At 47.4% G+C, this 25,714-nt stretch overlaps 10 protein-coding genes across 10 annotated transcripts; 4 read left to right on the forward strand and 6 right to left on the reverse strand.

The window, feature by feature from the left end:
- Positions 1-256: 256 nt before the first annotated feature.
- Positions 257-1,939, reverse strand: BHQ10_001648 (uncharacterized protein; the record flags this gene model as incomplete). The annotated part of the gene is made up of 5 exons (XM_040873707.1): positions 257-337; positions 389-1,312; positions 1,368-1,494; positions 1,546-1,688; positions 1,742-1,939. 5 exons carry the CDS (start codon positions 1,937-1,939, stop codon positions 257-259), a joined length of 1,473 nt encoding a protein of 490 aa, XP_040730153.1.
- A 1,864-nt stretch (positions 1,940-3,803) lies between these two features.
- BHQ10_001649 (uncharacterized protein) lies at positions 3,804-7,325 on the reverse strand (the record flags this gene model as incomplete). The annotated part of the gene is made up of 4 exons (XM_040873708.1): positions 3,804-4,721; positions 4,772-5,318; positions 5,375-6,483; positions 6,540-7,325. The coding sequence occupies 4 exons, from the start codon at positions 7,323-7,325 to the stop codon at positions 3,804-3,806; spliced, it is 3,360 nt and encodes a 1,119-aa protein (XP_040730154.1).
- A 1,147-nt stretch (positions 7,326-8,472) lies between these two features.
- On the forward strand, positions 8,473-9,804 carry BHQ10_001650 (uncharacterized protein; the record flags this gene model as incomplete). The annotated part of the gene is made up of 1 exon (XM_040873710.1): positions 8,473-9,804. The coding sequence occupies one exon, from the start codon at positions 8,473-8,475 to the stop codon at positions 9,802-9,804; it is 1,332 nt and encodes a 443-aa protein (XP_040730155.1).
- A 988-nt stretch (positions 9,805-10,792) lies between these two features.
- BHQ10_001651 (uncharacterized protein) lies at positions 10,793-11,509 on the forward strand (the record flags this gene model as incomplete). Its single annotated transcript, XM_040873711.1, has 4 exons — positions 10,793-10,832; positions 10,923-11,215; positions 11,285-11,402; positions 11,457-11,509. The coding sequence occupies 4 exons, from the start codon at positions 10,793-10,795 to the stop codon at positions 11,507-11,509; spliced, it is 504 nt and encodes a 167-aa protein (XP_040730156.1).
- A 355-nt stretch (positions 11,510-11,864) lies between these two features.
- On the reverse strand, positions 11,865-13,454 carry BHQ10_001652 (uncharacterized protein; the record flags this gene model as incomplete). Its single annotated transcript, XM_040873712.1, has 4 exons — positions 11,865-12,492; positions 12,545-12,814; positions 12,872-13,278; positions 13,347-13,454. The coding sequence occupies 4 exons, from the start codon at positions 13,452-13,454 to the stop codon at positions 11,865-11,867; spliced, it is 1,413 nt and encodes a 470-aa protein (XP_040730157.1).
- Positions 13,455-14,594: 1,140 nt separating this feature from the next.
- BHQ10_001653 (uncharacterized protein) lies at positions 14,595-17,107 on the forward strand (the record flags this gene model as incomplete). The annotated part of the gene is made up of 3 exons (XM_040873713.1): positions 14,595-15,407; positions 15,462-15,583; positions 15,646-17,107. 3 exons carry the CDS (start codon positions 14,595-14,597, stop codon positions 17,105-17,107), a joined length of 2,397 nt encoding a protein of 798 aa, XP_040730158.1.
- A 178-nt stretch (positions 17,108-17,285) lies between these two features.
- Positions 17,286-18,691, reverse strand: BHQ10_001654 (uncharacterized protein; the record flags this gene model as incomplete). The annotated part of the gene is made up of 4 exons (XM_040873714.1): positions 17,286-17,345; positions 17,397-17,747; positions 17,800-18,464; positions 18,517-18,691. The coding sequence occupies 4 exons, from the start codon at positions 18,689-18,691 to the stop codon at positions 17,286-17,288; spliced, it is 1,251 nt and encodes a 416-aa protein (XP_040730159.1).
- A 500-nt stretch (positions 18,692-19,191) lies between these two features.
- On the reverse strand, positions 19,192-20,535 carry BHQ10_001655 (uncharacterized protein; the record flags this gene model as incomplete). Its single annotated transcript, XM_040873715.1, has 1 exon — positions 19,192-20,535. One exon carries the CDS (start codon positions 20,533-20,535, stop codon positions 19,192-19,194), a length of 1,344 nt encoding a protein of 447 aa, XP_040730160.1.
- A 391-nt stretch (positions 20,536-20,926) lies between these two features.
- Positions 20,927-21,932, forward strand: BHQ10_001656 (uncharacterized protein; the record flags this gene model as incomplete). Its single annotated transcript, XM_040873716.1, has 6 exons — positions 20,927-20,984; positions 21,036-21,061; positions 21,129-21,257; positions 21,314-21,436; positions 21,495-21,824; positions 21,879-21,932. 6 exons carry the CDS (start codon positions 20,927-20,929, stop codon positions 21,930-21,932), a joined length of 720 nt encoding a protein of 239 aa, XP_040730161.1.
- Positions 21,933-22,094: 162 nt separating this feature from the next.
- BHQ10_001657 (uncharacterized protein) lies at positions 22,095-24,793 on the reverse strand (the record flags this gene model as incomplete). Its single annotated transcript, XM_040873717.1, has 3 exons — positions 22,095-23,036; positions 23,096-24,540; positions 24,604-24,793. 3 exons carry the CDS (start codon positions 24,791-24,793, stop codon positions 22,095-22,097), a joined length of 2,577 nt encoding a protein of 858 aa, XP_040730162.1.
- Positions 24,794-25,714: the final 921 nt, after the last annotated feature.

Consider the following 25,714-nt stretch of genomic DNA (forward strand, 5'->3'; position numbering starts at 1 on the left):
TAACTCGGCTTCATAAGCGGCTCTGCAAATATCCTTACGACCTGCAATCAAGACCAAATCAGATGTATCAAAGATAGGAGTCTTGCAAGGTAAGTAATTACAAGAATTCAAATAAGGATATGAGAAGAGAAGAGAAACGCGGTTTATTTAGAGATCCTTATTCAAACTGCAAACTGTGGTAGAGAATCAATCGTCGAAACAATAGCAAATTCCTAAAGCAAGTTGCATCCATCTTTCCAGAAGACGGTCGTCGTATCTAAAGACCATTGTTGGCGCACGAGAATGGTCCGCCGAATCCGCCTTCATTATAACTCAGAACGACACTTTCGATAGATGCCTAAAAGATGTGTTAGATCGTGTGATACGTCGATTGAACGAGATGACTTACGTAGGTGCCTGCGCCTAAGAAATAGAAGCCGATAGCAATCAAAAAGACATTCACAATAACTCCAATCCAGCCGCGAATGCCACGCTCTTTGTAGAAGCTCGAGCCATGGTCTTCTGCCCGCATGCGAAGATAGGCCACACCCCAGAAAATGAAGCCAAAGAATGAGTCAAAGAGCGAACTCATGATCGATTCAAGGTCCGAGAAGAAGGGGACGATTTCGGCGATTATGAAGGCAAGAATCCAGAGAACAGCGAGAATACCAGCCCATGACGCCCATCCAACCACGGTATGCTGCGTCTTGTGGCGTGTTCCATCGAAGAATTGCAAGAACACGAAGCGAGCAGAAACAGAGGCATATAGAACACCCAGGAAGATGAGAGTCGGAATCATGAATGAGAAAGCGACCTTCTTGTACAAATCATCTCCCAAAGAGCCAAAGGCGGGGGCTGTCATGTATTGGTTTCCAGTGTAAGCGTAAATGACAGCTCCGACGATGCTGAAAACGATGACCTCGGCAATGGTCACAGCAGTGACGGACTTCCAAAAATCCTCTGGCTCCTTCATTTCCGCAATGAAACTTGGCAATATGATCTGGCCGATGAAGGTGTAGCTGATATTGAGGAAAGCGCTCATACCACTGACGAAAGTAGTACCAGAGACGGGGAAGGCCGTCACTATTGGTTTACCCAGTTCCTCGGTGTAGTCTGCGGGATGAGGCTCAATACCGGCAAAGATGGTCGCCAACAGGACTGAAATGAATGTGAAAAATGCAGATACTGTAGCCATGTGGGAAAGCCCACTGAATGTTCTAGGCAGTGAAAAGAAGAACGAGATGATCGGGACGACGCAAGAGAAAACGATGGTACAAGTCGCATGTCCGGTCATGGTGTTTAGGTACTCGGCGCCGACCAAACAATGAAGACCCTGCAGTTATTAGTTTCGTAATATTGGAGATGAATATCGCAGAAAATTAGCTTACCTGAATGAAAGTATTGTTCAACAAAAACATCACAGCAGTGGCCCACCAGGCAATCTTGGAATCCCAGAACAGATACTGACCAATGTCGCAGACATCGCGGATTTCAGGGTGACGCAGACAGAATCGCCTATAAGAAGAGTGAGTATGTGAGTCTGTAGTGACATTTGGTGCAACATACCAAATTGTGAGTGACGTGTACAACACAACGAGAGCGACGAAAACCGTCAAAATCAAACCTGGAACCAGACCCAAGACGGAATACGCCCACGGAAAAGACATGATAGCCAGACAAATGTACTCGGAGAAGAGCAATGCCGCGGTCTATCCAATCAGTACAAGTACTAGCAAATCGATCCACGAAATCAACCACTCACCTTCTGCCAGCTGCATGTCCGATATTTGATAGCACTCTCCGCCTCCAACTCCAGCTGCTTCCCGATAGTAGCCCTATCAACCACCACGTCGCCTATAACGCTAGTACGACGAGTCTGGCTTTCTTCGTCAGATCCATGTTTACCGTAAATGGCATTTTCGGTTTGCTTTTCCGGGTTGTGTGACATGTTCAACGCCATTTGATCTGACGAATGAACTCCTTCTCGAGGAGAACGGCGAGGAGGGAGGTGAGTGAGCGAGTTAAAAGACCTTGTAGCTGCATGAAACGGCAGTCTTTATAAATGCTGTAGTCGGTATGTTCGCAGATAATTCGGAATGGTGATTAATTCGAGAAAACTGACTGATTCAACTGATTCGGCACTTTCGGCTGACAGATTCAATTGGTTCTTTCAATGGCGAAGGGAACAATAGTCGACGAGTTTCCGAGAGGGCTTTGCAATCAGTAATTCTTGGGGGTCGAAACGCAGACAGAAAGGAAAGCTTTGAATATATGTCTATTAAGAATGAACTAAATTAGCATTCGTTCCTTCATCATACTAACGGACACAAAGCAAGGTTTCCTTTCCACGCTAAGCTCTGATCGCTCCGTGGTAGTGTCAACCATGGGCCATTATCTCCGGACATACCTAACTGGAGTTGTTGAGCGAAAGAACACCGGGAGAACGTGGCGGAGGCAAGGCAAGGTACAGTCGATGTATCAAATTACTGGGACAATAGTCATTAAGGAGCAGGCGGCGACTTAGAGTAGAAAAATCGGAGGAGAGCGAACTGCATCATCGAATCCAATGTAAGCCGGGTCAGTAGCATCTTGACATGGGGTGGAGCCGAGGCAGATCTAACTTACCATTGGCGACTGGATGACCCTCATCCCATAGTATGGAGACTTATGGATTTAGTATGGAGCTGGTGGTGAAGCTAGACGTCGCTGGCTGACTTTAGTGCTTCTTGGGAGCCATCCTAATGGGGCTGTATGCGTATTAGTATGGTAAACCGTCAGAAATGACGTACTTCGGTAGTGGAACTCGCGCTGACCGTCCACTCACAGACTGCTACTTGCAGGACATGCGGGTAACTCTGTTATTGCAATACAATGCAATACAGTTGCAATTTACTCTTGCATGGAGGATCAGATTCACGCAGAAGGCTTTTTGTTTCTAGAAGTACCAACGTGTACATCATTTTCACAAGTTCGTGCCGGCACAAATATACTAACATGACTTGCAATGCTTCCTACGAAACTTGATTCCTCTCATTTTTCTGTGAACAAGCATTGCAGTCCGAGATCGATTTCAGCCCGCCGCATCGGGACTCGGGGAAGGGTACTGTCTTGGCTTTCGATCTCGGCCGGTTCGCAAACATCGTACAGCCTACAAACTTCGAAGAAAATTCTGCTTTCTCGTAGACTCGTACAACGTTTAATGCAATTCCAAGATTCATCGCAAAATAAGATTAACTATTAATAATGAAAACACCATCACTGGTCGGAGACTCATCTAGTTGGCGCACTAACCAGGGACAGTGCGGGTACGGCGTCACCGAAAAACTTGAAAGGCTGAAAGAAAAACAGTGGAGATGCCAGGTGGATAAGGCATTAAGGCGACAAGGCTGCATTCGGCGGGATCGTCACTGTTCGCTGCTTTTGGACTAGTGCCATTATCACCCGCCATGGCTTCAGCCAGTGGCTTGGACCCTGGCGCCACAATATACTTATGCTTAAGTGAACTGTCTCTTCTCGATTCCTGCTTGAAGATGGCAAATCGAGAATATACCCCGAGTTCTGGCCGAGATAAAGATTATGTAAATACTTCCATTATCCATGTGCCATGATCTGCACCAGGTAAGGGGATCAACGGGGAACTACGTACCACGTGGCATGACGTGAAAAATGCGATACCATGTGATTCGGCTTACCCTAATCATACGAGATTGATGAAATACTAAAAGCTTTAGTAGTAATCGAGACGTAGTGCCTTCGCTGGATGTGTTGACAAAAGACCGCTATTTACATTCACAACGCCCAGTACGTCTTCACGAGAAACCAAATCACATCATACCATCGTCCTCGTCCGCCAACAATGCCGCATAATCCTCCATGGAGGCAAAAGTAGGCAAGTGACGAAGCTTGCGTTTCTTCGACTTCTTCTTGTTGGCGGCCTCGTCCTCTGCAGTAGAAGGTAGAGCGACTCCACCCATGTCAATATCAAGATCCGAGGGAAGATCTTCATCACTGTCGCGGAAGGCCTCTTCGTCAGATACGTCCATGTCGAATGAGTCTTCGTCGTCTTCATCCTCGTCTGCCTTGGATTTCTTTTGCTTGACCTCTGTATCAACATCTCCTTCTTCGTCGTCGATCTCTTCCACATTTTCATCAGACTCGTCGTTAAAGATAACACCCCCATCTTCGGAACCATCGACTTCATCCTCATCATTGTCATAAGCTGATTCAAGATCGTCCATGTCCAAATCATCTTCATCGTCATCGTCCTCAAGACCAGGCCGCGATTCAACAAGTGCTTGCCAAATCTCGGACTCGTTGTCGCTTTCATCCGCTGCTTCCTCGTCACGAGAAACAGGATCCTTGGACTTCTTCTGGGCTTTCTTGCCAGTCTGGCTCTTGCTCATCCGGTTGAAGTATTCATGGAAGAACACATCATCGGCAGCAACATCCTCAGTGCGTTTGCGCCAGAATTCCTCCGAATTGACTGGCACTTGCGCACGTGCATCCCCAGCAAGACCACTTGCGCTGACCAGTAGATCATGGCTGTCGGTACCTGCGAGAGGCTGCATGATCGACTGTCCACGCGGTGCGCCGCCTGCCTTGGCATTGCGGTAGATGAACCGGTCCAAGAAGTGGCTCAGTGTGTGCAAGGTGAGATCTGGCTTTCCACTTAATGGCTCGTGGTTGAGAAGGTGGGAGGTCAAAGCGGAGACTGAAGGATGAAAGTGGGATAGCAAAGGTAGCTGAAAAGCATTAGCGATATCTTACCAAATACACATATCAACAAACTTACCAATTCCCACAAGCAACTCTTTTCGGCATTGCTATGTTGGGGGTCTCTTTTGCGAGCATCGTACCCATCGTTGACTTTCTTTGTCAGTTCCACTTGCTTGCTCGTCTCCGCCTCTGGCTGATCATCTTCGTCGGGTACGTCCCGGAATACTTCTTCCTCATCGCTTTCGTCTTCCTCCGGTTGATCTACTAGAGACAACAGACCAGGGTATGTCTTCTCCAGTTCCCGTATCAAAAAGAAGACACCACAAATGAACGACGGTTGATGCAACCCCAATATTTGAACAAGACGTTTGACAAACGCCTTGACTCGCTTGATGCTCGAATCGTTCTTAAGCGATTTATACAACAGATTAAGGTAGAGTGACTGCTTGGAAGAGGTGGCAACTCGAGGATCAAGAAGGGACTCGTATAGAGTACGATAGAACCGATCAGCTGCAACTTGATGTGTGACTGTGAGTTGCTGAATCAGCATCAATGCTTGAATACTCGTGTTGAAATTGGAGGAGTGGGTGACTCGGAACAATGTATCAATATGCTTGGAGAGACTGCAAATATCGGTTAGTCTGTTCCAAATTCATTCTTAGTAGGGATATGCACATACCGATCAGAGTCAGAGCTAGTAAACGGATAGGCTCGGTTGACTCCCGTAAGAACAGCAGAAATCAACTTCTCTTTCAGCTGGTCGTCATGCTCCGCTTGGGCTTTCTGGGTCTTTGCATCATCGCTCTTCTTGCCCTTCTTCTTATTGTCTGGTTTCCAGCTCTTTTTATCAGTAGATTTGAGCAACTGAAGGAAAACTGCAAAGTAAATGTCCAAAAGGTGAATGGCAACTTTCTCCTCTTTCGTGCTGAGGATAGTCTGGTTGAGTGTGATGATTGCATAGTATCTAGCGTGCGGACTTTGACCCGGGCGGAAAAGAAACTCCTCCACACTTTTGACGATCGTTGGTTTCATCAATGGATGTGCTTGACATAACTGAAGCAACAGATATGATGCCCTTGAAGCGATCTTCTTTCCAGTATCACCTAATTTGTTCACCAATAGACGCAATAGATTGGCCTCTTGCTCGGGCTTCTCCTTGAGCAGTTCATAGACGTAACTGACGGCTCGTGTGCGCGAGAACTCAATTTCGTCATTGCACCAGATTTCCAAAACTTTGAGAATCTCGAAGAATTGAACCTTGAGAAAATCCTCAAATGCCCAGAGGATCAAATGTTGAGGTTGAAGGTCACCTGGCAAAGGATCACGTTCGGTCCATTTGGGCCCGGCTTTTTGAAACGATGCCACAAGCTCGGCATGATTCGCAAATGCTTTCAGCTTGCGGTCGCTAGGAAGAAGTGTTCCTTGCGCAAACAAGTCTTTGAGAGACCGTAGAACATCAACCGCCTGAGCACGGCTTCGCTTTTTGGACAATGCAACAAGATCTCCTAGAGCCTTGGTATTGTGAATTGGTGATTCTTGCACGGCAAGAGTAAGCGCTGAAATCTTATCACTCAATGTTCCAGATGTCATGATAGTCGAATAGAACTTGTGGGATGATGAAGAAGATTGCTGTTGAATTTGCGAGTATAGTTGATTTTCTTTCTCGAGCAGTGAGGTGGCATGTTGCTGTATCCGATCCATAAGGAATTTGGGAAGGCCAGTGGTCACTTTTGGGGCGGTCACAGATGGTAACTCAGTGCTATACCAGTCCGCTCTGGGCATGACAGTCTATCAAGGACATTAGTACTTTTCCATGAACAAGTTGAGTTCGCCAAATGACTTACCAATCGTGAGTATTCCTTGGGGAACTGTGACTGAGTCTCCGCGAAAGCGGCGTTTTTCTTGTCGGGAACTTGTGTAGCGATCTTGGACTTGATTTCTTTAGAGGGCATGTTGGCGTCATCCGCCTCGGATGCACTGTCTATCTCCTCATCGCCATGCTCCTCAACCTCCCCTTCCTCATCTTCCTCCTCGCTTCCATCTTCACTCGCAGGCTGTTCTTCTTCGACTTGATCATCGGCAATTACAGGATTGTACTGCCCGGCATCTTTCAATAGTTGAGCCAATTCTTTTCTCAGTGCATTATCGTTCGACCCTGCCTTTATGTGCGAACCGGATGCCTCTTCAACTTCCGAATCCGAAGCTACCTCCGCCAGAAGATCGAAATCCTCCTTGCTGCCACCCAAAGCCAAAATTTCCTTCCTTAAAATATCATCCTGGCTCTGGTCGTTCTTGGAATTCCCGCCTTTGGCGAGTTTCTCGATAACCTCTCCATCCCGGCTCCGCTTCTTGCCCTGATTTGAGTTCTGTGACTTGACAGCAGTATCCTTCTTGTCTTTGAAGTCGTGAACCGGCACCTTTTTCGTTTCGGTCTTCGAATTGTTTGTGCGTTTCTGAGACTTGTTGTTCGCGGTGTTTTTTCCGTCTTTCAATTTCTGTTCGATATTGCGGGTGAGGTTGGCAAGTGCTCCGGCGTCGAGAGAGATGAAACTTTCGTCGGTAGAGACCTTAGACTCGCCGGCCTGCGGAACACTTCCTGTCGAGGAGCGCTTTCCTTTATTTTTTGCCATGACCCCTGTAGAAAATTACTGGTTTGGGTCGAATTGAGCAATGCTCTTAATTTGGGTGTTTTTTTCTGCCGGATAAAACAGAAAAATTATGAGCTCCGCCGGAGAATAGTTTTGCAMCCGCCGATATCAGAAGCTCGGGCCACCAGCCTGCAGAATTGGGTTTAGTTCCTATCTCCACTCATTCTCCAGCTTCATTCGACCGATAATCTTGTTCCTGATTTCTTACATTTTGTGGTAAATATCATAATCTGATCTTTCATAAGCCTTCTGGCTAGATGTTTACAAATTGCAGGCTGTTAACACGCCCGAGGCCTTTTTTCGGCCTCCGGCCGGCCTGCTCAAACGAACGGAACAGATATTTGATTTTAAAGTGCAACATCCATGTAAGCATACTATGTTAATCGGTTCATTCGTGTCTTTGCATTGCTAATCATCTACAGTATGATGGCCGTAATAGAGCCTCGAACTTCTGGCTACCTACAGGCGGCATTGAAAGGAAAGCGGATGAAAGAGAGAAAGGTTGTCATCTTGCCAATCAGCTTCTAAGCACTTGTGCTGACAAGAGCGTACAGAGGATGCAAATCACCTCTTAGTCAGAGCTGGATTCATACGCCAGGCTTATGCGGGTGTCTTTCATATGCTACCGCTGGGTCTTCTTGTTCAGAATAAGCTAGAAGCTTTAATCGATACACATATGCAATCCCTTGGTAAGGATTGATAGGCCTTAATCAAGCGATCGGAGTGAACAAAGATCTGACTTTACCTCAGGTGCATCAAAAGTTTCTCTTTCATCTATATCATCTCAAGAGCTATGGAAGCAAACAGGGCGCCTGAAAAGCGGTGCAGAGGTACGAGTAATCGCTACTTTGATTGGCTGAAAGCTAACGCTTAGCTCTATAGGTCTTCAAATTCGAGGACAGAAGAGAAGCTCGTTTTCTACTTGCGCCCACACATGAAGAAGAGATAACCTCCCTTGTCGCACGCTTGGTCCAATCATACAAGGAGCTACCACTCAGATTATATCAAATCTGTAAGAATTTTCAAATAGCACTTTTATACATTTTTGGATCATTAATACTTCTCAGCAAGGAAATACAGAGATGAAGCTAGGCCACGACAGGGTCTTCTTCGTGGCCGAGAATTCGTCATGAAAGACCTGTATACGTTCGATTACAATGCGGAACAAGCGCTAGTGACATACGAAGCAACGCGGGAAGCGTACAAGCGCATATTTGACACATTGAAAGTACCCTATTTAGTTGCTGCTGCCGATTCAGGGAACATGGGCGGCAATCTGAGTCACGAATTTCACTTCATCAGTGACAAAGGAGAAGACACACTAATCAGCTGCTCGAATTGTGATTACGTATATAACGAGGAAGTATCGGACGGCCGCACAACCGCAAGTGTTACTGAGAACCCACTGGCTGCTCCTATGCCATCGGAAACTGGCGTCGGGACTGATAACCCCCTGGCTATATCCATGGCACTGTGGACTGCCATTTCAAAGGATAAAAAGACTCTAGTCAGAGCTTGGTACCCACGATATTCGACTCAAGATCTCGGCAGTGAGCCGAGGGAAAGAGAAATCAATTCGCACGCTGTCAAGGCTGTAGCCAAATCTGCAGGGGTTGATCTCGATACTAGTGTGGAAAATCCTGTTAAACTTTGGTACGAGCACGTTAAGAATGGTGAGATAGAGACTCTTGGCTCCTACGAAGAATCAGCCCGAGCCCACAAGATTCTCGATCTATATGATTCGCAGGTTGCCCCCTACAGTCGTCCCCCTCTCAGTGGACTACCGGAGGACTTCGACAAAGTCAAACACCCCGTTGATTTTGCCCTATTGAACTGTTTCCCTGGTAGTCAAGACGGATTCAGCTTGACCCGAGTCATCGATGGCGAGAAGTGTCCGAAGTGCTCCACGGGTTCTTTACATACGCACAACGCAGTGGAACTCGGTCACACTTTTTACCTTGGTACCCGTTACTCAGAAGTTCTCAATGCCAAGGTCTTTGTGGACGACTCGGCTCTCAAGTCCAAGGAACCCATCAGCAACAAATCCCAGAAGGTTCCGATGGAAATGGGTTGTCATGGCATCGGCGTTTCTCGAATGATATCTGCAGTGGCCGATGCGTGCTCCGATGTCCACGGCTTGAATTGGCCGAGAGCAATTGCACCATTTGAAATCGTTGTTGTACCGGGTCGAGACCTCGAGTCCGAAGCTGAGAATGTCTATGATCATCTGAGACGGCATACAGATACCAGCGATGTCATTCTGGATGATCGTGCCAAAAAAGTCGGATGGAAACTTAAGGATGCTGACATGATTGGATACCCGGTGATCGTCGTCGTCGGAAAGGCGTGGCAGTCGTCACAGAAACTTGAAGTGCATTGTCGACAGTTGGATGGTCTACGGGAGGATGTTCCTGTGGACAACCTGGTTGATTGGATTCGATCGCTGTTGGAGAAGCTTTAAGCAGAGCCAGAAGCTGAATGTATACTATTCATGTAACATATCTTGTATTATTAAAACTCGTACATAGGATCAAGCGAACTGTTCTTTCCGTCTTTGTTCGGAGTCATGATTCCCTATCTAGGTAGACACAAGGCACCAGTTGGCAGATGGCTATTCTACGCAAAGCAGACTGGTACCATTGCAAGCTTCTACACCGTGGTTGCCTTCCAAGGTTGTCATCTTGTTATGGCTGTGTTTTCACTAGAGAGCTCATGTTGCTGTCTTCAAGGTGGTGGAAGAAAAGGAAGAATTGAAGCTTTCGTTGCCCCCGGCCTGTGTACGTGCGTATACTGTACTTCGTCTAACGGTACCTGACTGGCCTAATCTCATGATCGATCATCTCGCATCTCTAGGTCATTATTACAGGCGTCAAACAACTCTGCACGCTCCTTCTCCGTCCTTAATATTCTTTCTACGGAGATTACACTAGAATAGCCTTCGATACCAGATGTAATTTCATTCCATTCCCTCTTCGCGACTTTTACCATGCTTTTCTGAAAGTATGCTGCTCAGCTATTCATGATACCGTCTCTGGACACGATCTGAGCGGGGTAAAGTGTATGTAAAAGGTCGGCTCAATTAATGACTGTCTCTGGCGCCCTAGGCTATCTTCGACGGATATACCAATACTGATGATACTGTCAATCTGTTCGTCAAAAACGAATAGAAAAGAAAGCGTAGTTGGTCAAATGATGTTTGGTGCTGAATATATAGACAAGTGGGTAGTTCCCCACTTGCGGCGAGAGCTTGGATGCTTCTCCCACAACTTCACTTTGACCTAACTCCCATTCTGCATTGCACCGCGCGCAAACACTCCGGTCACTGACAGGGGCGACGATTTCAAGCAAGCCATATTCAGGTATTGAACGGAGCATATTGAAGTCAACACGCACGATTGACTCACCATCGACGATAGCCCAGCGCTCCAAATTATTCAACATCAATAAAAATGTCTACCCCCGCCTCCGGAGAAGTTCCACCAGGAGCAGGTACGTTTCTCAATCGACCTCAGGAATTGCGCCTGTCGTTTATATGATCGTCATTCTGTCATCGAGACACTGACTAACCGCAAACAACAGTCGACGTTACAACCCTCTCCGTCCCCCAACTCCGCTCTCTCCAAACGCGACTCAACTCCGAACTCGAACAACTCACTAACTCACACGCAAAGCTGCGCGCAGCACAGTCCAAATTCCGCGATTGCGTCCGGACAATCAACGATGGCGTCGTGGGGAAGAAGACGCCGCAACCACAATCCGCAGATAACAACAGTATTCTCGTACCGTTGACGAGTTCGTTGTATGTCAAGGGGAAACTTGCGGATAGAGAGAAAGTCATTGTGGATGTTGGGACGGGCTTCTATGTTGAGAAGGTGAGAAGCTTCTTTTTCCGCGGAGGGATTGTGTTTGCTGGTTTCGCTAATGGAGCTTGTTGCAATTAGACTACCGCCAAAGCTATCGAATTCTATAACAAAAAAGTCAAGGAGTTGGAAGCGAACATAACTGATTTGGAAAAGATTGTTCAAGGGAAGAGCACAAATTTGAAGATTATTGAAGATGGTATGCTATCGACAATTTGCTCCCTATCGAATACACATGGCTAACTATGATTAGCACTTCGACAAAAGGTTGTGAGCGGCGAAGCCGTCACCGCCCCCTCCGGCTAAGTCTATAAGTTAGATAATGATGAAAACTCCAGCGTGACAATTGTTCAATAACCAAGGCTAGCCTAGAATACAGAAATCGGGAAAAGCCACAGCGATATATGGCAATCGGCATAATACTACACATGCAGGATCGCTGTGATAGCCACATGAAGCGGATTCAGATAATAAACCACTGATATGAGACCATTATTTGATGATCTCTTCGTTGACAGCTTTGCCTCTGTTTCGCAAATCTTCAGAGCCAAATCTAGTTTTCTCATAGCACGAAACAATACTTGTCAAGCCATATGCTGTGCGATTTCATAGATTGCCATGATCATCAAATATTATCCATTCGTATTGTCGAGCTCTGCGCCTAGTCCAGATCGATCAAAAACCCTTCATTAACAGACATTTTGGTTGTACGGGATGTGGATGATGGTCGGGGAATGGATTCCATAGGTCGTGAGCCAGCAGGATTCCAGAGCCCTGCCACATTTGTGGCAATCAGGATAAATCGTTCGAAGGCGTCTCTCGGCGTCTCTCGCCCCTCGGGTTTGAAAAGAGCATAAAGAGCGGAATTCAAATCGAAGCTTTCCGTGCCTTGTATCCTGCCGAAGGCCTTCGTAGCATTGTCCCAACTTTGACCATACAGAACAACTTCGCTGAAGGATGTGGGAGGGTTGAACTCTAGGTACGAAGTAGAGTCTGCAGCCTGGCGTGCCCGACTTGGCTTTGGATAGTAGATATCATAGCGAGCGATTTCTAAAAAGTAGTCTGTATTTCTGACTTGATATTGCACCGTGGCCTTTTCTACAAGACGGAAGATTTTTGCGCCGATAGGAAGCTTCGAATGCCGTTTGGCCGGTGCTAGAAAAGAAAAGTCGACAGTGTCATTTTCGGATGGCCTGAATCGAATACCTTCTAGTATATCACGCATAGATTGATCAAGTTGACCAGGGTCCAGTATTGTTTTTTCTTGGATCTTGAATTCAAGATCAGCTCTGCATAATCGTCAGCTATCTCAAAAATTTAAAATAGAGGTCCATCCCTTACCTCTCCGGGTTCAGCATGACTGCTTGAAGTAGTGGTCGGTTCCCAGCTGTTGATCTACCCAGATCAGATCTCACCCAGCGAGAATTCACCTTTTCATAATGCCCTTCGGATGCTCGGAAATCGACCTCTAAGTGAATCAATTCGTTGTCTTTTGGTGGGAATTCCACCTTTACTGAACGACGAGCTGTTGAAATTGCGCTTTGATCGTTTTCAAGTACGAACATCTCATTTGCTTGCCTTATCTGGTTAAGCAATTGATCGAGCGAAAGTCTAATGATGAGATATCGCGTTAGCGAACTTTTTGTATAATAATATTGCTGCTCTCACCCCGAAGTGATACGGCCTCTAGTCATTGGCTGGGACAGCATCTCATTAAATTCGTCAAATGAGTAGCCATTCTGAGGATTCTTTGGATAACGATACTGCTCAAAAGAGAACGAGCCCAAAGTGACTCGCATCTGAGCAACTCCTTTAAGTGAAGGCACGCACCGAAAAGATTCTTCAAATGCAGCGAGCAGACGATTGATGTTGGTTGACCACAGCTCAGCTTTATCGATGAGCAGTCCCGTAAACCTAATCTCAGTCGTCACGAAATTCACTTTCGCTTTTTTGGTCTTTTGCTTATCTTCTGGTTGAATATCCAATAGGATGGATTTGACAAAGCGTCCGGGGCATGGCAACCCCAAGAGGTACAATTTCGTGCTGTTACGGCGGTCTGATATTCCCGAGTTTGCCTGGGAAAGGAGAGTCAATATTGCTCTCGAGTTGTTCGGCTAGGCAGTACTTGACCACATAAACTCACCGTGTATTTGGCACTTTGAGCTCCTCCATACCCAAAATCTGGATTTCTGGTGACATTTGGGAATGCCTGCTTTTGCAACTTTGGCGCCTGCCTGTTTCTGGTAGCCATATCTCACTTGTAGAGGGTTTGACGTCTACAGCTAAAGATCAGACGTTTCCTTGATGTTTCGACTAGAACGAACTTCGGATCAGAGCATTGGATGTAGGCTCGATAGCATTTGTCTGATTCGGACGAATAAATTGCTGTCCCCTAAGACCTTAGAGAAAGAGATATTCAGAGGGTCTCCGCTGCTCAATTTGGTAGTGGTCTTGACTTCACGGAGTAGAAGTTGAGATGGAAAGAGGAGCAGACATCTGCTGACCTCTCTCCGCGCATCCATACAAAGGAATGTCGCAGGATTGAGAGAGGAAGAGAAAAAGGAAAGATACAAAGGAGATTTCTGGGTTGGACCTGAAAATAGTCATGGTTGGAACGTTCCAAACTAGACTAGAAAGCTTGTGCATATAGTAGATGATCTAGTATGGTAGTATACATAGAGGCAACATGATTGTGTAGGATATAGACATGACTGGAGGGGGAAGGGAAGGAAGTTTCCCCTCCGTTGATGAAGAGGAAGAAGGAAGAAAGTGATGGGAATCAAAGTCCTTCGTGGGAGGAAAGAACGATTCATCTTTGGCATGCGGAAGTTGCCCGTTTGACAGGTCGCTCCTTCTCCGCCTGGCAGCAGCTGACCTCCCAATCAGACATGTCCATTTATCACACAATGAACATCGAATCCCATAATAGCTCTTCCGTTTGTTCTATTTTGTGTTTTGTTTGTCCTTTTGATGATTGACAAGCTGGCAGGCCTCGCTCCACTCAGCCAGAGCTTACTGCAAAATATTGTGTATGTGACTGGCGGCCCTTACAGCTATTCATGTAAAATCCGCGAAACGGATCTTAATTTTCTATAGTACGTAAGAAGGGAGAATATCGTGATGGGACGAAGGAGGCTATCGTTGGGTGGCACTAGTCCACTCCTGATCTAGCGGGAACCGATACACACTAGCCAGATGCAGGAAAGTGCGACGCGTCCCGCAACTCGGGGAAGGAACGCGTGTACCAGATTAGGCAAGATTGAAATTTCGCGAAATTGGCAGCACCAACTACGGGTGACAGGACGACCAATGCGGAGAAAATATGTCTGACATCTGATTGAAAATACCCACCCATCGACTCCCCGACAAGTGCCTACAGCCCGCGAACACAATGGCTGCGCAAACCAGGCCTTCATCTGGCCAAAACGTCCGAGATACCAAGGAAAAGGCTCGGCAATGGCTTACCAAGGGAGCCCTCGTCCGTGAAGACTCGGACGATGAACTAGGTTACGATGATCTTCCCTGGGAATGGATCTACGAAGAGGATACAAGCGAAGATAAAGAAAACAAGCCTCATGTATCGGCGACCGAAGAAGACGACCACGAATCGAAGACTTTGCGACGACGTTCTGGCCGCTCGAATAACAAGAAACGAAAGATCGTGGGCGCTCGTATGGGTACATTTGAATGCAGACTAGGACATGTGGTACTGCTGAAGTCTCCAGAGGCCGGCAAGGACTGGGTGGGCTTGATCACGGAATTCGTCGAGGAAGACGACGAGGATGACGACGAAGAGATAATCAAGTCAGCCAATATCATGTGGTTTGCTTCGCCAGAAGAATTCCTGTCGGCAAAAACGAAAAACAAAAAACGAGCGGACGCTTTACCCAACGAGCAATACTTAACAGCGGACTTCAACGTGAACCCTCTTACCTCGATCAATGGCAGAGGAAGGGTAATGTCGAAAGATGCTTTTTTTGCCAGATATCCAAATGGAATACCGCCCAAAGATAAAGAAGAGCTGGCAGAATATCAGAAGTGCATTGTCTGTCGAAGAGGAGTCAATCAACTCCAAGGGAAATATACTGAAGAGTTCCTTTGGGAGGATGTTTACAAGGGCGATGAAGCAAGCGTGTACAACTTGATTGAATTGATCAAAGCGGGCCTCAAAACGGCCAAGAAGCGCAAGGCCGCTGACGATGATGTGAGTATTCCTGGGCCGTTGTCACTCTTTTAGCTGCTAACAGCTCTGCTACAGTATGTCGATATGAATGACGGGGACGAGAAAGCGCCCATTACACCTAGAAAGAAGCAGCGTACGACCGCTCTAACAACGCCGCAGTCAAAACGAAAGATTTTTACCACACCGACCAGCAAACGGTCAGTCTTCTTGAGACTCATTACTAATATGGGACACGTAGCTAACATGTTGCCACATACAGGATTGTGGTGAAAAAACCACTAGAATTCACTCCACTTGGAACTCGTGTACTTGATCCTACTCATTTCACGTCTTCGCCATATCGTCAAGCACGATCATTACTGCATGTTTCCAGCGTTCCGACCTCACTACCTTGCCGTAGTGCAGAGTTTGAAACAGTGTATACTCATCTCAGTGCCGCTATCGCCGAAGGTAGTGGTACTTGCATTTATATATCAGGCACGCCAGGCACCGGCAAGACAGCCACTGTCAGGGAAGTGATTGCCCAATTGAACAATGCGGTGCTTGATGAAGAAATGGATGATTTTATCTTTGTCGAAATCAACGGTATGAAAGTGACGGACCCCCATCAGTCCTACTCTCTACTGTGGGAAGCGCTGAAAGGAGACCGCGTATCACCCTCACACGCACTTGACCTATTGGAAAGAGAATTCAACCATCCATCTCCGCGTCGAGTCCCGTGCGTCGTTTTGATGGATGAACTTGATCAGCTCGTAACGAAGAACCAGTCGGTCATGTACAACTTCTTCAACTGGCCTGCTCTCCGCCACTCACGTCTTATCGTCCTTGCTGTTGCGAATACTATGGATCTGCCAGAGAGAACACTCAGCAATAAGATCTCAAGTCGTCTTGGCCTTACTCGCATTACATTCCCTGGTTACAAGCATACAGATCTCATTGAAATTATATCATCCCGACTCGCCAACGTCCCGGGTGATATTGTCGATCCCGACGCTATTCAATTTGCTAGCCGCAAAGTTGCAGCCGTTAGCGGAGATGCTCGTCGAGCACTAGATATCTGTCGACGGGCTGTTGAAATTGCCGAGCAAGAGTGCGAAGCAAATACCTCGAAGAACGATATTGACGACGCAGAGTCACTTCCACCTACCCCAAGCAAAAGTGCCATACGCAGAACCCAAAGTCAGAAGGGTAATAGCAAGTCTCTTGTCAAGATTGAGAGTCCTCAGAAAAAGCCACCGACACAAAAAACTATTCCACGAGTCACGATCGCTACAATAAAGCAAGCCATTCAAGAAGCAACATCCACCCCTTTACAACAATCCCTTCGCTGTCTTCCACTTGCCGGAAAATTATTCCTCGCAGCTCTGCTTGCCCGAGTCCGCCGCACTGGTATATCTGAGTCTACAATGGGAGATGTCTTAGATGAAGCACGACGAATTGCAGATGCAGCAGTGGCGGTTGCCGGGCTCGCAGGATCCAGCATCAAGAATTACCTACTTGGCAAGGACAATCCGGGTGCAAGAGTACATGCCATGGTCTTTGCCGCCATGGAACTTATGAATTCAGGCGTTGTGGCTCTTGAAACCGGTGTTGGTATTAGGGTTCGTGGTGGTGGAGACAGAAGTAGTAAAGTGAGGTTACGAATTGCTGCTGAGGAAGTCAAGTCTGCCTTTAGAGATGACATTGAAGCTAAGGGATTAGGCTTGGGTTTTGATCAATAGATGTATATATGAATTTATTAATTAGAATATTGATGCATGGGTACGGCGTTGATTTGCATGTCATTAATAGCATAGCCTGCTTTCTATATTATGAACATTCGATTATAGGTTGAGCACTAGCACTGCCTAGCTTGTGAGCGTGACTATGACAAGCGTAGCGAAAGATCATTTAGAATGTTCAGCTCGAAGAGGCTATTTTCCGACGGCCTGTTTCCTGGATCTGTTTGCTGTACCATGCCTATTGAAACACGTTAGGTTAAAGTCTCATTTCTTCACAAATTGTACTCACAGGCTCAGCTCCCGAAGTAAGAACCTTGATTCCAGTCCACCTAACAAGCCACGGAGCCGTGATCTTTTTGTAAGGAAGCTGCGCCTCTTCATCAGGAACCTCATTGTTAAAAATAATACTCTTAGGAAGGGACGGCATTAGAACTGCAGGACGCGCAAGCCCAATCAGGTCACACGAATTGTTCTGCATCGCCGCTATCATTCCCCGTCTCGTACGGAAGCCACCCGTCAACAAAAGAGGGATTTCTGGAACTTGGCTACGAATAGCGTTTGCGAACTCCAAGAAGAAAGCTTCACGAGCGACTGTATGTGCTGATTTCGGATTTTGAGATTGACCGGTACCTTCTATGAACTGCTCTGCCCGTCAGACGTGTATGTCAATAGTATGGATGGGGTCTCTGTACCGTAACATCCTCGTAAGATCCACCACTAATCTCGACGAAATCGACTCCAGCTTCAATTATCATTTTGAGCTGTGTTATACATCCTTTTAGGGCCTCAGGAGATTGATGATCGACAGAGTTCATCTTGAGACCAACGCAGAAACCTTCAGGGGTTGCAGCACGGACGGCATGAATGATGTCAATGACAATCTTCGCGCGTTTTTCGGGAGATCCTCCGTACTCGTCCGTACGATGGTTTGTATCTGCAGTCAAGAACTGTGTAAGAAGGTAGCCGTGGGCAGCATGAATCTGAACGCCATGAAACCCGGTCTCTGCAGCGAGTTGACTGCATTCCACAAATTGCTGAACTACCAGATCAATATCCGTCTGATTCATTTCGCGTGGCGTACCAAAGACGAATGCAGACGCAAATTTTGCCAACAGACCCGGTCCCACGTTCAATGGGATAGCGCTGGGTGCTAAGTTTTTGGCAAAGAAAGGGCGAGTTCCTGCTCCGGCTGGCGATTGTCGTCCTGGGTGGTTGATTTGCATGATGATAGGCGTATCGTTGCTCCTGCAGGTCGATGCATATGCCTTCCATTTGGAGAGAAGCTCAGTCTTTCGGGACGGGTTGACTGCGACGTCGCCTGCGTCTCCTTTGTATGTTCTATCCACCATGACATTGCCTGGATAGGAATGAGCGAAATGTGCAGAAAAAAGGTGTTCAGTGAGATTTACCGGTCAGAACCATGCCCCATCCGCCCTCAGCCCATTCTGTATAGACACCATTGTGCACGTCAGTTGGCATGCCGTTTGCATCGGCCATGTTCTCTGCCATTGATGCCTTTACGAGGCGGTTCTTCAACTCGAGACCGCATTTTAGCTTCAATGGTTGGGCGATCGTTGACTCCATCGTTTAAAATGTCGCCCTCCGCTTCAATACTTGAAAAGACAAAGTGTCAATCAGAATTGGCAGGGAGACTGGTGATTTATGTGGACATCTCGAAACCACTCACCATGCTTGTTGCCACATGGGTAATAAGCCGAGGCCGGCTGGTACTGAAGCCTGCGGAGAAAACGGACGAATCTTATCCTGTCTCGCCGAAATCGAGAGCAAAATCATCAATTAAAATCAAAAAGTGGCGCTTGAGGTTTGTACGTGCGAAGATCCTGAGGAAGGCTATTGGACTTCACCGGGGTTAGTGCCTAATCAAGTAAGTGCAGGGGTCCACTAGATTTTCACATTACGATGCGGACACTAGGTTGAATGTAGCAATCTTCCAGAAAACTGTAAAAATATTAAATAGTATGATACGTATGTTCAATGTCCATAGAGGCTTTTGAATTTGGTCTCTTCATCCTTGCTATAACTCCATAACTCCCATGCCATGCAAAACAAGAGTTGCCACAACCTTAATACTTTTGTCTTCCCAGAGTCGGTTTCCAGTCCAAAGGATGGGATTCTGGTGTAGCTTCATCGTCCGGTTTCCAGATCTTAATCGTCTTATCAGCTTCACCAACAATCAATCGGAGACCTGTACGGTCGAATGTGGATGACATGATGCCAGCTTCGGCATCCAGGGAACCCGGCTGAGCTGTGGTATCGAGGGATTGGAATCGATGACCCGTCTTCCAGTCCCAGAAGGACATGGATCCATTGTCGCCGCCGGAGAAAAGAACATTATCTTCATTTACTGCGATAGAATTGATGACTGAATTCTGGCCTTCGAAATTCTGCATGAACGCGCCTTCGGGACATTTCCATTGTTTGATGCTGCCCGTGCTAGCACTTGCGAATGTAAACTCCTTGGGATGTATGGCAAGGCTTCGCACACCTTTCTTGTGGTGTGTCAATACCCCCATAGTCTTGCCTGCCGCGAGATCCCATAGACGAACGGTTGAATCCAGAGAACCGGTAATGATCTGAGGATCGGCCTCCTGACACTTGACATCCGCGACGGTACCCTTATGGCCGGATAAGACGTGGATGTTGCTGCGCGTTCGCATATCCCATACTCTGGCGACACCATCGCGACCTCCTGTAACGAGCACATCTAAATTTGGGTGTATAGCAAGCGTGTAGACACCACTTAGATGGCCATGGTAGTGTCGAATGACTTTATTCGCTTCCAGATCCCAGCATTTGACCATCTTGTCCTCTCCGCAAGAGAATAGATACGGGTGACGAGGTGATACCGCAAGACCCCGCACTGTCGATATATGACCGGTCAAAGTAAGACGCAGCGACCCAGTAGCCAAATTCCAAATCTTGATAGTCCGATCACCGGCACCACTAGCAAACCATTCGTTATTAGGCTCTACGGCCAATGCTCGTACCCAGCCAAGATGACCAGAAATAACTCTCATAAGCTTCCAAGGAGCATGCCAGTCAGGGCGTTGCTGTGGCGTCGCCGTGGGCCGCGCAATAAGGCTTTTGCTTTGATTTTCAGCGGACGATGGTCCTGCCGGAGTCGTCTTAACCAAGGCCTGTGAGCTACCACTTTGCTGACCCTGACCCGAGATTTTGGGCCGCTTTGTGCGAGAAGCTGTTGCTTTTGCTTGTTTTTCGGCGAGCGATTTGGGAAGCTCTTTTACGTCTTCATATTCGGCCTTTCGTCGATACGAGACACCTATTGAACCATCTCCGAGTGTCGAGGGCGTCGCCATTAGGTAATCGGATCCGAATAGCTCGACAGTGCGTTTGGCAGATTGACGCACAGCTTGGTCGGCTGGCAGTGGATGGGGAACCACGTCCATTGTGAAGGAGGAGACGAGGCTTCTCGCGTGCGCGGTAGTCAAGCTGACGATTTAAAATATTTCTTCGCGGTCGCTGTACAGTTTTAGCTCGAGTAATAATTGGCGAATCTGAGTATTATAATCTGCAAACTGTAGTCGCTTGTGGTGCGCGACAGGAGGGCGTAATTTGCAAGTGTTGAATAGACGTGGAAGAAAACTGATGGTAGAAGGCGACGAATTGCGGCGGACTTGCGAACTTTCAACTTCGACTCCAGAAGCTCGGGCCACACTTCTTTCCCCGTTGCGATAAGTTTGGCCCCGCATGATTTCTGCTTCGACATCTCAACATCTCCCACACATATCCATCTCTACATCGTCATATTTTGTTCTTTCTTCTCTCGAAGCTTGCATAATGGCTGCAGAACCTGAAGCAAAGTTCGCCATACATGAGGCCGCCCGTGAAGGCAAGAGTAAGTTCATTCGAGAAGTATAAATCAAAGTCTCCGCTGACCATTCCTGAGCTTCCGTGGTGGAATCACTATTGAATGTGAGTTTTCCTCGAATAGAAACATGTCCTTCTTATCCTAGACCTACCCTAATTCATTTTCAATCAGGCAAACCCAAAACTCGCTTCGCGTAAAGACGACGATGAGCGTTTACCGATACACTGGGCTGCAGCATACAACCGATTACCAATCGTCGAATTGCTCGTCTCGAATAAATACTTCGATCCTGATGTCACGGTTCGTCTGCCTCTGTTTTTCACTCTATTCGGACTTTCTTTTCATACCTTTTCTAGGACGGCTCCGGTTGGACGCCACTTATGATCGCCGCGAGCTTGAAGAATGCGGAAGGAGACGCTATAATTGATTTATTACTACGCAAGGATGCCGATGTCAACATCAAAAGTGTATCTGGTCAAGTAAGGAGCTGTCTAAAATCTCTTGATAGACCGCTTTCTAACGTTCGTTTTCCGACAGAACGCTCTCCACTTCGCAGCTTCTAAAGCCAACCTATCCACCGTCAAAATTCTCATCGCCCATAAATGCAGTGCGCGAGTCAAAGACAGGCGAGGCCAGCTTGCACTACATCGTGCTGCCGCTGTTGGCTCAACTCCTATATTGAAGATATTACTCGATGAAGGAAAGAGTCCTGTCAATGCTACCGATGTGGACGGCTTGACGGCGTTACATCATGCTATTTCCGAAGGTCATGGTGATGCGGCGATATTGTTGATGAAGGCCGGCACAGATCTTGAAAAAAGAGACGGTGACGGCAACCTAGCTATTGATTTAGCGCCAGATACCAAGGTGCGTTAACCCTTCTTCCAAGTTGAAGATCATTCGTTAACATGACATACGCAGGTTCGGAAATATATCCTACAGACTGCAGAGCGCGAAGGCATAGAACTACCTTGATGGAAATAGCTGGCATGGTCTATATGGCGGCTTATTAAAATCAATATAAGTTTCATCAACATACACAAGTTCGCTTGCTTGCGAAATGACACATGTACCAATGATATATATACACTATACGCAAATGATGATTGATAATACCGGGTGGCTAGAGACTTAGCCTCATTTCATGGTGCTATCAACCAACTCCCGGTATATCTTCTTGAGATCTGCAATATCGGCTTGCAGCTCATCGACTTGCTCACTCTTCTCTCCAAGGAGCTCTAGTGTCGTTTGATAGCGCTGGTCAAGCTCCGCAACTTGCATTTCCAGTTCCTCGATACGCGACTCCGCTTTGCGCCTCTCTTCGGATTCTCGCATTAATTCGACAACCTCTTTCCTGGCTTCGTCTCGCTGTGCTGTGATGCGCTCGAGCTCATCTTTTGTCGCAGCTCGTTCACTTTCGAGCCGTCGGACAGTCGCGCTCATACGCTCAACGAGCTGTACAGATGGGCCGGCTCCAACCGTGGACACAGAGATTATTTCGTTGATGCCATTTCCGCGGGAGTGGCTTGTTTGCGCTCCATAAGCCGACGGCGTGGCAGGCGTCCCGCTGTAATATTCATCTGGCTCCAGTGTGTGGATAGGCGGTGCACCCAACAAATTGGGATTGGGGAGACCATTTGATGCATGGGGCGAGCCCATACCCTGGAATGAAGGGAAGGAGTTCGTTCGTGAAGGAGCTCCCATCTCTTGAGACGGCAGAGTGGATGAGCGGCGGCTCAGTGGACGGCTATCAATGGTCAGAGGATCGAGACCTGTTGATCTACGGCTCGAAGCGACAGGCGACACTGTTCGAGGTTCTTGAAGAAAAGGCGGCGGCGAAGCAACCTGGTCTCTCCATCTTACCCTTTCTTCTTCGAGTTTCTGAGTCCAGAATGATTCGACCGACTTCTCCTTGTCTGCCAATTCCTTTCGAACTGCGTTGAGGTCTTCTTCTGACTTTTCAACTCGCTGGTCAAGTTTCTGCAATTGCTGCTTCGTCTCTTGCAGTGAGCGGTCCAAGTCCGCAATCGTTTCATTTGCAGTTTCGAGCTCATCCTCTGCCTTCTTGGCTCTAATGTTCTATTCAACCCGATTAGTATGGAAATGAATCAATTTTTGGTTATGGTGTATGCACGTACCACTTCCCGAGTTTTCCGTCGTAAGTCTGCCTCTTTACGGGCAATTTCGTCACGTTCCTTCTCCATTCCGTTCAGCCTTGACAGTAATGAACTCTCAATACCTTGCCAATTTTCACTGGCCACCGCATACTGTGTCTGCAGTGTCTCGATTTGACGAAGTAATTTCGCTTGCGTCTCTCCGGCCGTGCTAGAGGACACCTCCTCGGCTCTGGAGCGAAGACTCTCCATCTTGCTTTCCAGCACTGATTGTTCGCTCTTTAGTTCGGCTTCTAACAATCGAGCGTTCTCCTTCTCTCGTTCTAGATGATCTTGCAAACTTCGAATCTCTCTTCTCAGTTTCTCCTCGCTGAGTTCTCGTTCTATCTTTGCGCTTGATAGATCGTCTTCAAGTTCTGTGATGCGCCGTTTCGAGTGTTCCACAACCTCAGCTTGAGCTTTTGATTCTGCTATTTCGGCGCGAGAGACTGCCCTGGATAATTGACTCCTAAGTTCCTCCACTGTTGAGGATAATGCGTCTCTTTCAGATGTGATAGATTCGAAGTCCTTGGAAGCTCTCGATTGCGAAGTCAAGCTTTCCAGTGCCTTCTTCTCCGATGCCTCCGCCCTTTTCGCTCGTGCTTCTGCATCGCTAATGTCTCGCTCTAGTTTGGCCGTGCGTCGCTTTAGCTCAGTTTCCTGTTTGTTGCTTTCTGCCAACTGTTGTCGCAACTTCTTGATGACGGTACGGTTGTCTAACTCTGTTTTGGACAGTTTCTGTCCCTCTTCAAGTAGCAATGCTATGCGCTCATCCTTTTCGGATAGTCGTTTTTCGATGCTGCCTGGTTTCGCGGCGGTGGCTGCGTCGCGTGCGGAGTCTGCAGCTTCTTTAGCCAGATACATCAATTTAGACTGTAATGCGTCAATTCTTTCGATGTATTCGTGCATATCTTCCTGCCATCTAGACTCTGCAGCTTGGTGTTCAGCCCTTAGCTCCTCAAATGGGTCATTTGTAGGTGGAGAAGGCGGCTTTGTGAATTCGGGCTGTACAATGATATCTGAAGCGTCAAAAGTATCTTGCTTGGCTGAGTCGTCTGCTACTTCCGGCTCAACGATCTCTGGCACTTCGCCCTCGGCTTCTTCGTTGTTGTTATCCGGCATATGCTCAATCACGGACAATTCCTTGGAAGTCCGCGGTTGACTGACTGAGTCGAGACTATCTCTGGTCACAGTAACGGTAATAGCTTCGTTGTTGCGGGCACTGGATACACTTTGATCTAAGCTCGTCCTCGTACTGTCCAGACTAGCGCGTGCTTCGGTAGGTTGTAACGGGGTCGACGAACGAGACGGTACATCAATGGACGAGCGGGGGCTACCGGACATTGTCGGGCTTTGTGACTTGGCCACGGCTCTCGCCAGACGTTCTTGCAAGCGGTCATTTTTGCGAGCTGTGGAGGAGGTTCGAGTAACTGTTTGGCAAGATTATATTAGCCTTTGATCCCGCAAATTGAGCGTATGAACTTGTTGCTTACTTCCGGCCGGTTTTGCGGCCGTTAAAGCAGACTTGGTAGCTGCATCCTCGGCTTTGGGTCCAGACGTCTTCGGTGATTCTTCATCATTTGCCAGAATTGTATCCAGTCGAGATTCTACTCCCGAGACTGCTTGCTGTAGTAAGGCGCCAACACCCCATCTGGATTTTGTCGGCTGCGCATTGGACGTCATTGCGATAGTGGGTGCGGTCGTAGTCGGTCAGACTAAAATATAAGGATCGGTCAAGCGGGTGCATTCATGGAAAACGCTCTAGTACCAGCAGCGAGCAGAGCTGATCGGACGAGAACCGTAAATGGTACTCTTGTTGCAAGTTACGCAAGACAAGGCCAATTCCGGCGGGTCATCTACCCACGCCGGAGTCAGATACGGCGAAAGCTGTTCATTGGATCTGTATAAACAAGAATGCGATATATGTGTCACGAGAGAAAGACTGGTGAGGATGGACAGCGGACAAGCAAGGATATGGCACGGAGTGTTGAACTTGACTCTGTCCACCAGGTACCAGCGTTAACAATAAATACGGAGCGGGCTAAATTAATCTATGTCAGCCACCTGGCAAATCAGAGCCGGCGCGTGTTTCTCTTGGCGAAAACGTCTTTGCATTCATTACAGCACCCCCAGGTCTTTCTCGCTACATTCAGTACGTGTGTACAACTCTTAAGATGAAAGGAGGATAACAGTGATGAGTACTGGTGGAAAATCATGAAGCTCGATGTATTCGTAATCCCGAAGTACGTGCGCATCCCGAAGCTTGAAGCCGTCCGCGTAACTACGTATACCCAAGTACAATATACGTAAGAGCGAATGCTATGGTACATAGATTAGAAGCGGACTAGTGTCTGATCGAAACGTGTTCTGTGCAACTGGACATATCGTACAGTCAGGTGTAGCTATGGCGGAATAGCTTTGCCTAGGGACGGCTTTCACGCCTATTGCTTCGATAGCCGTTGTTACTCCTTGACGGCCCGAAATTGTAGGATATCAAAGCTGTAATTACCTGAAATCGAATAATTAATGTCTTTGCTGTACTGTTTTAAGGGAATGTGATGGTGTAGTTATTGTAAGAGTAGATTGAAGTGGGTCCTCGCCTGG

The sequence above is a fragment of the Talaromyces amestolkiae genome (assembly GCF_001896365.1).
Source record: "Talaromyces amestolkiae strain CIB chromosome Unknown scaffold2.1, whole genome shotgun sequence".
In the NCBI taxonomy this organism is placed as follows: domain Eukaryota; kingdom Fungi; phylum Ascomycota; class Eurotiomycetes; order Eurotiales; family Trichocomaceae; genus Talaromyces; species Talaromyces amestolkiae.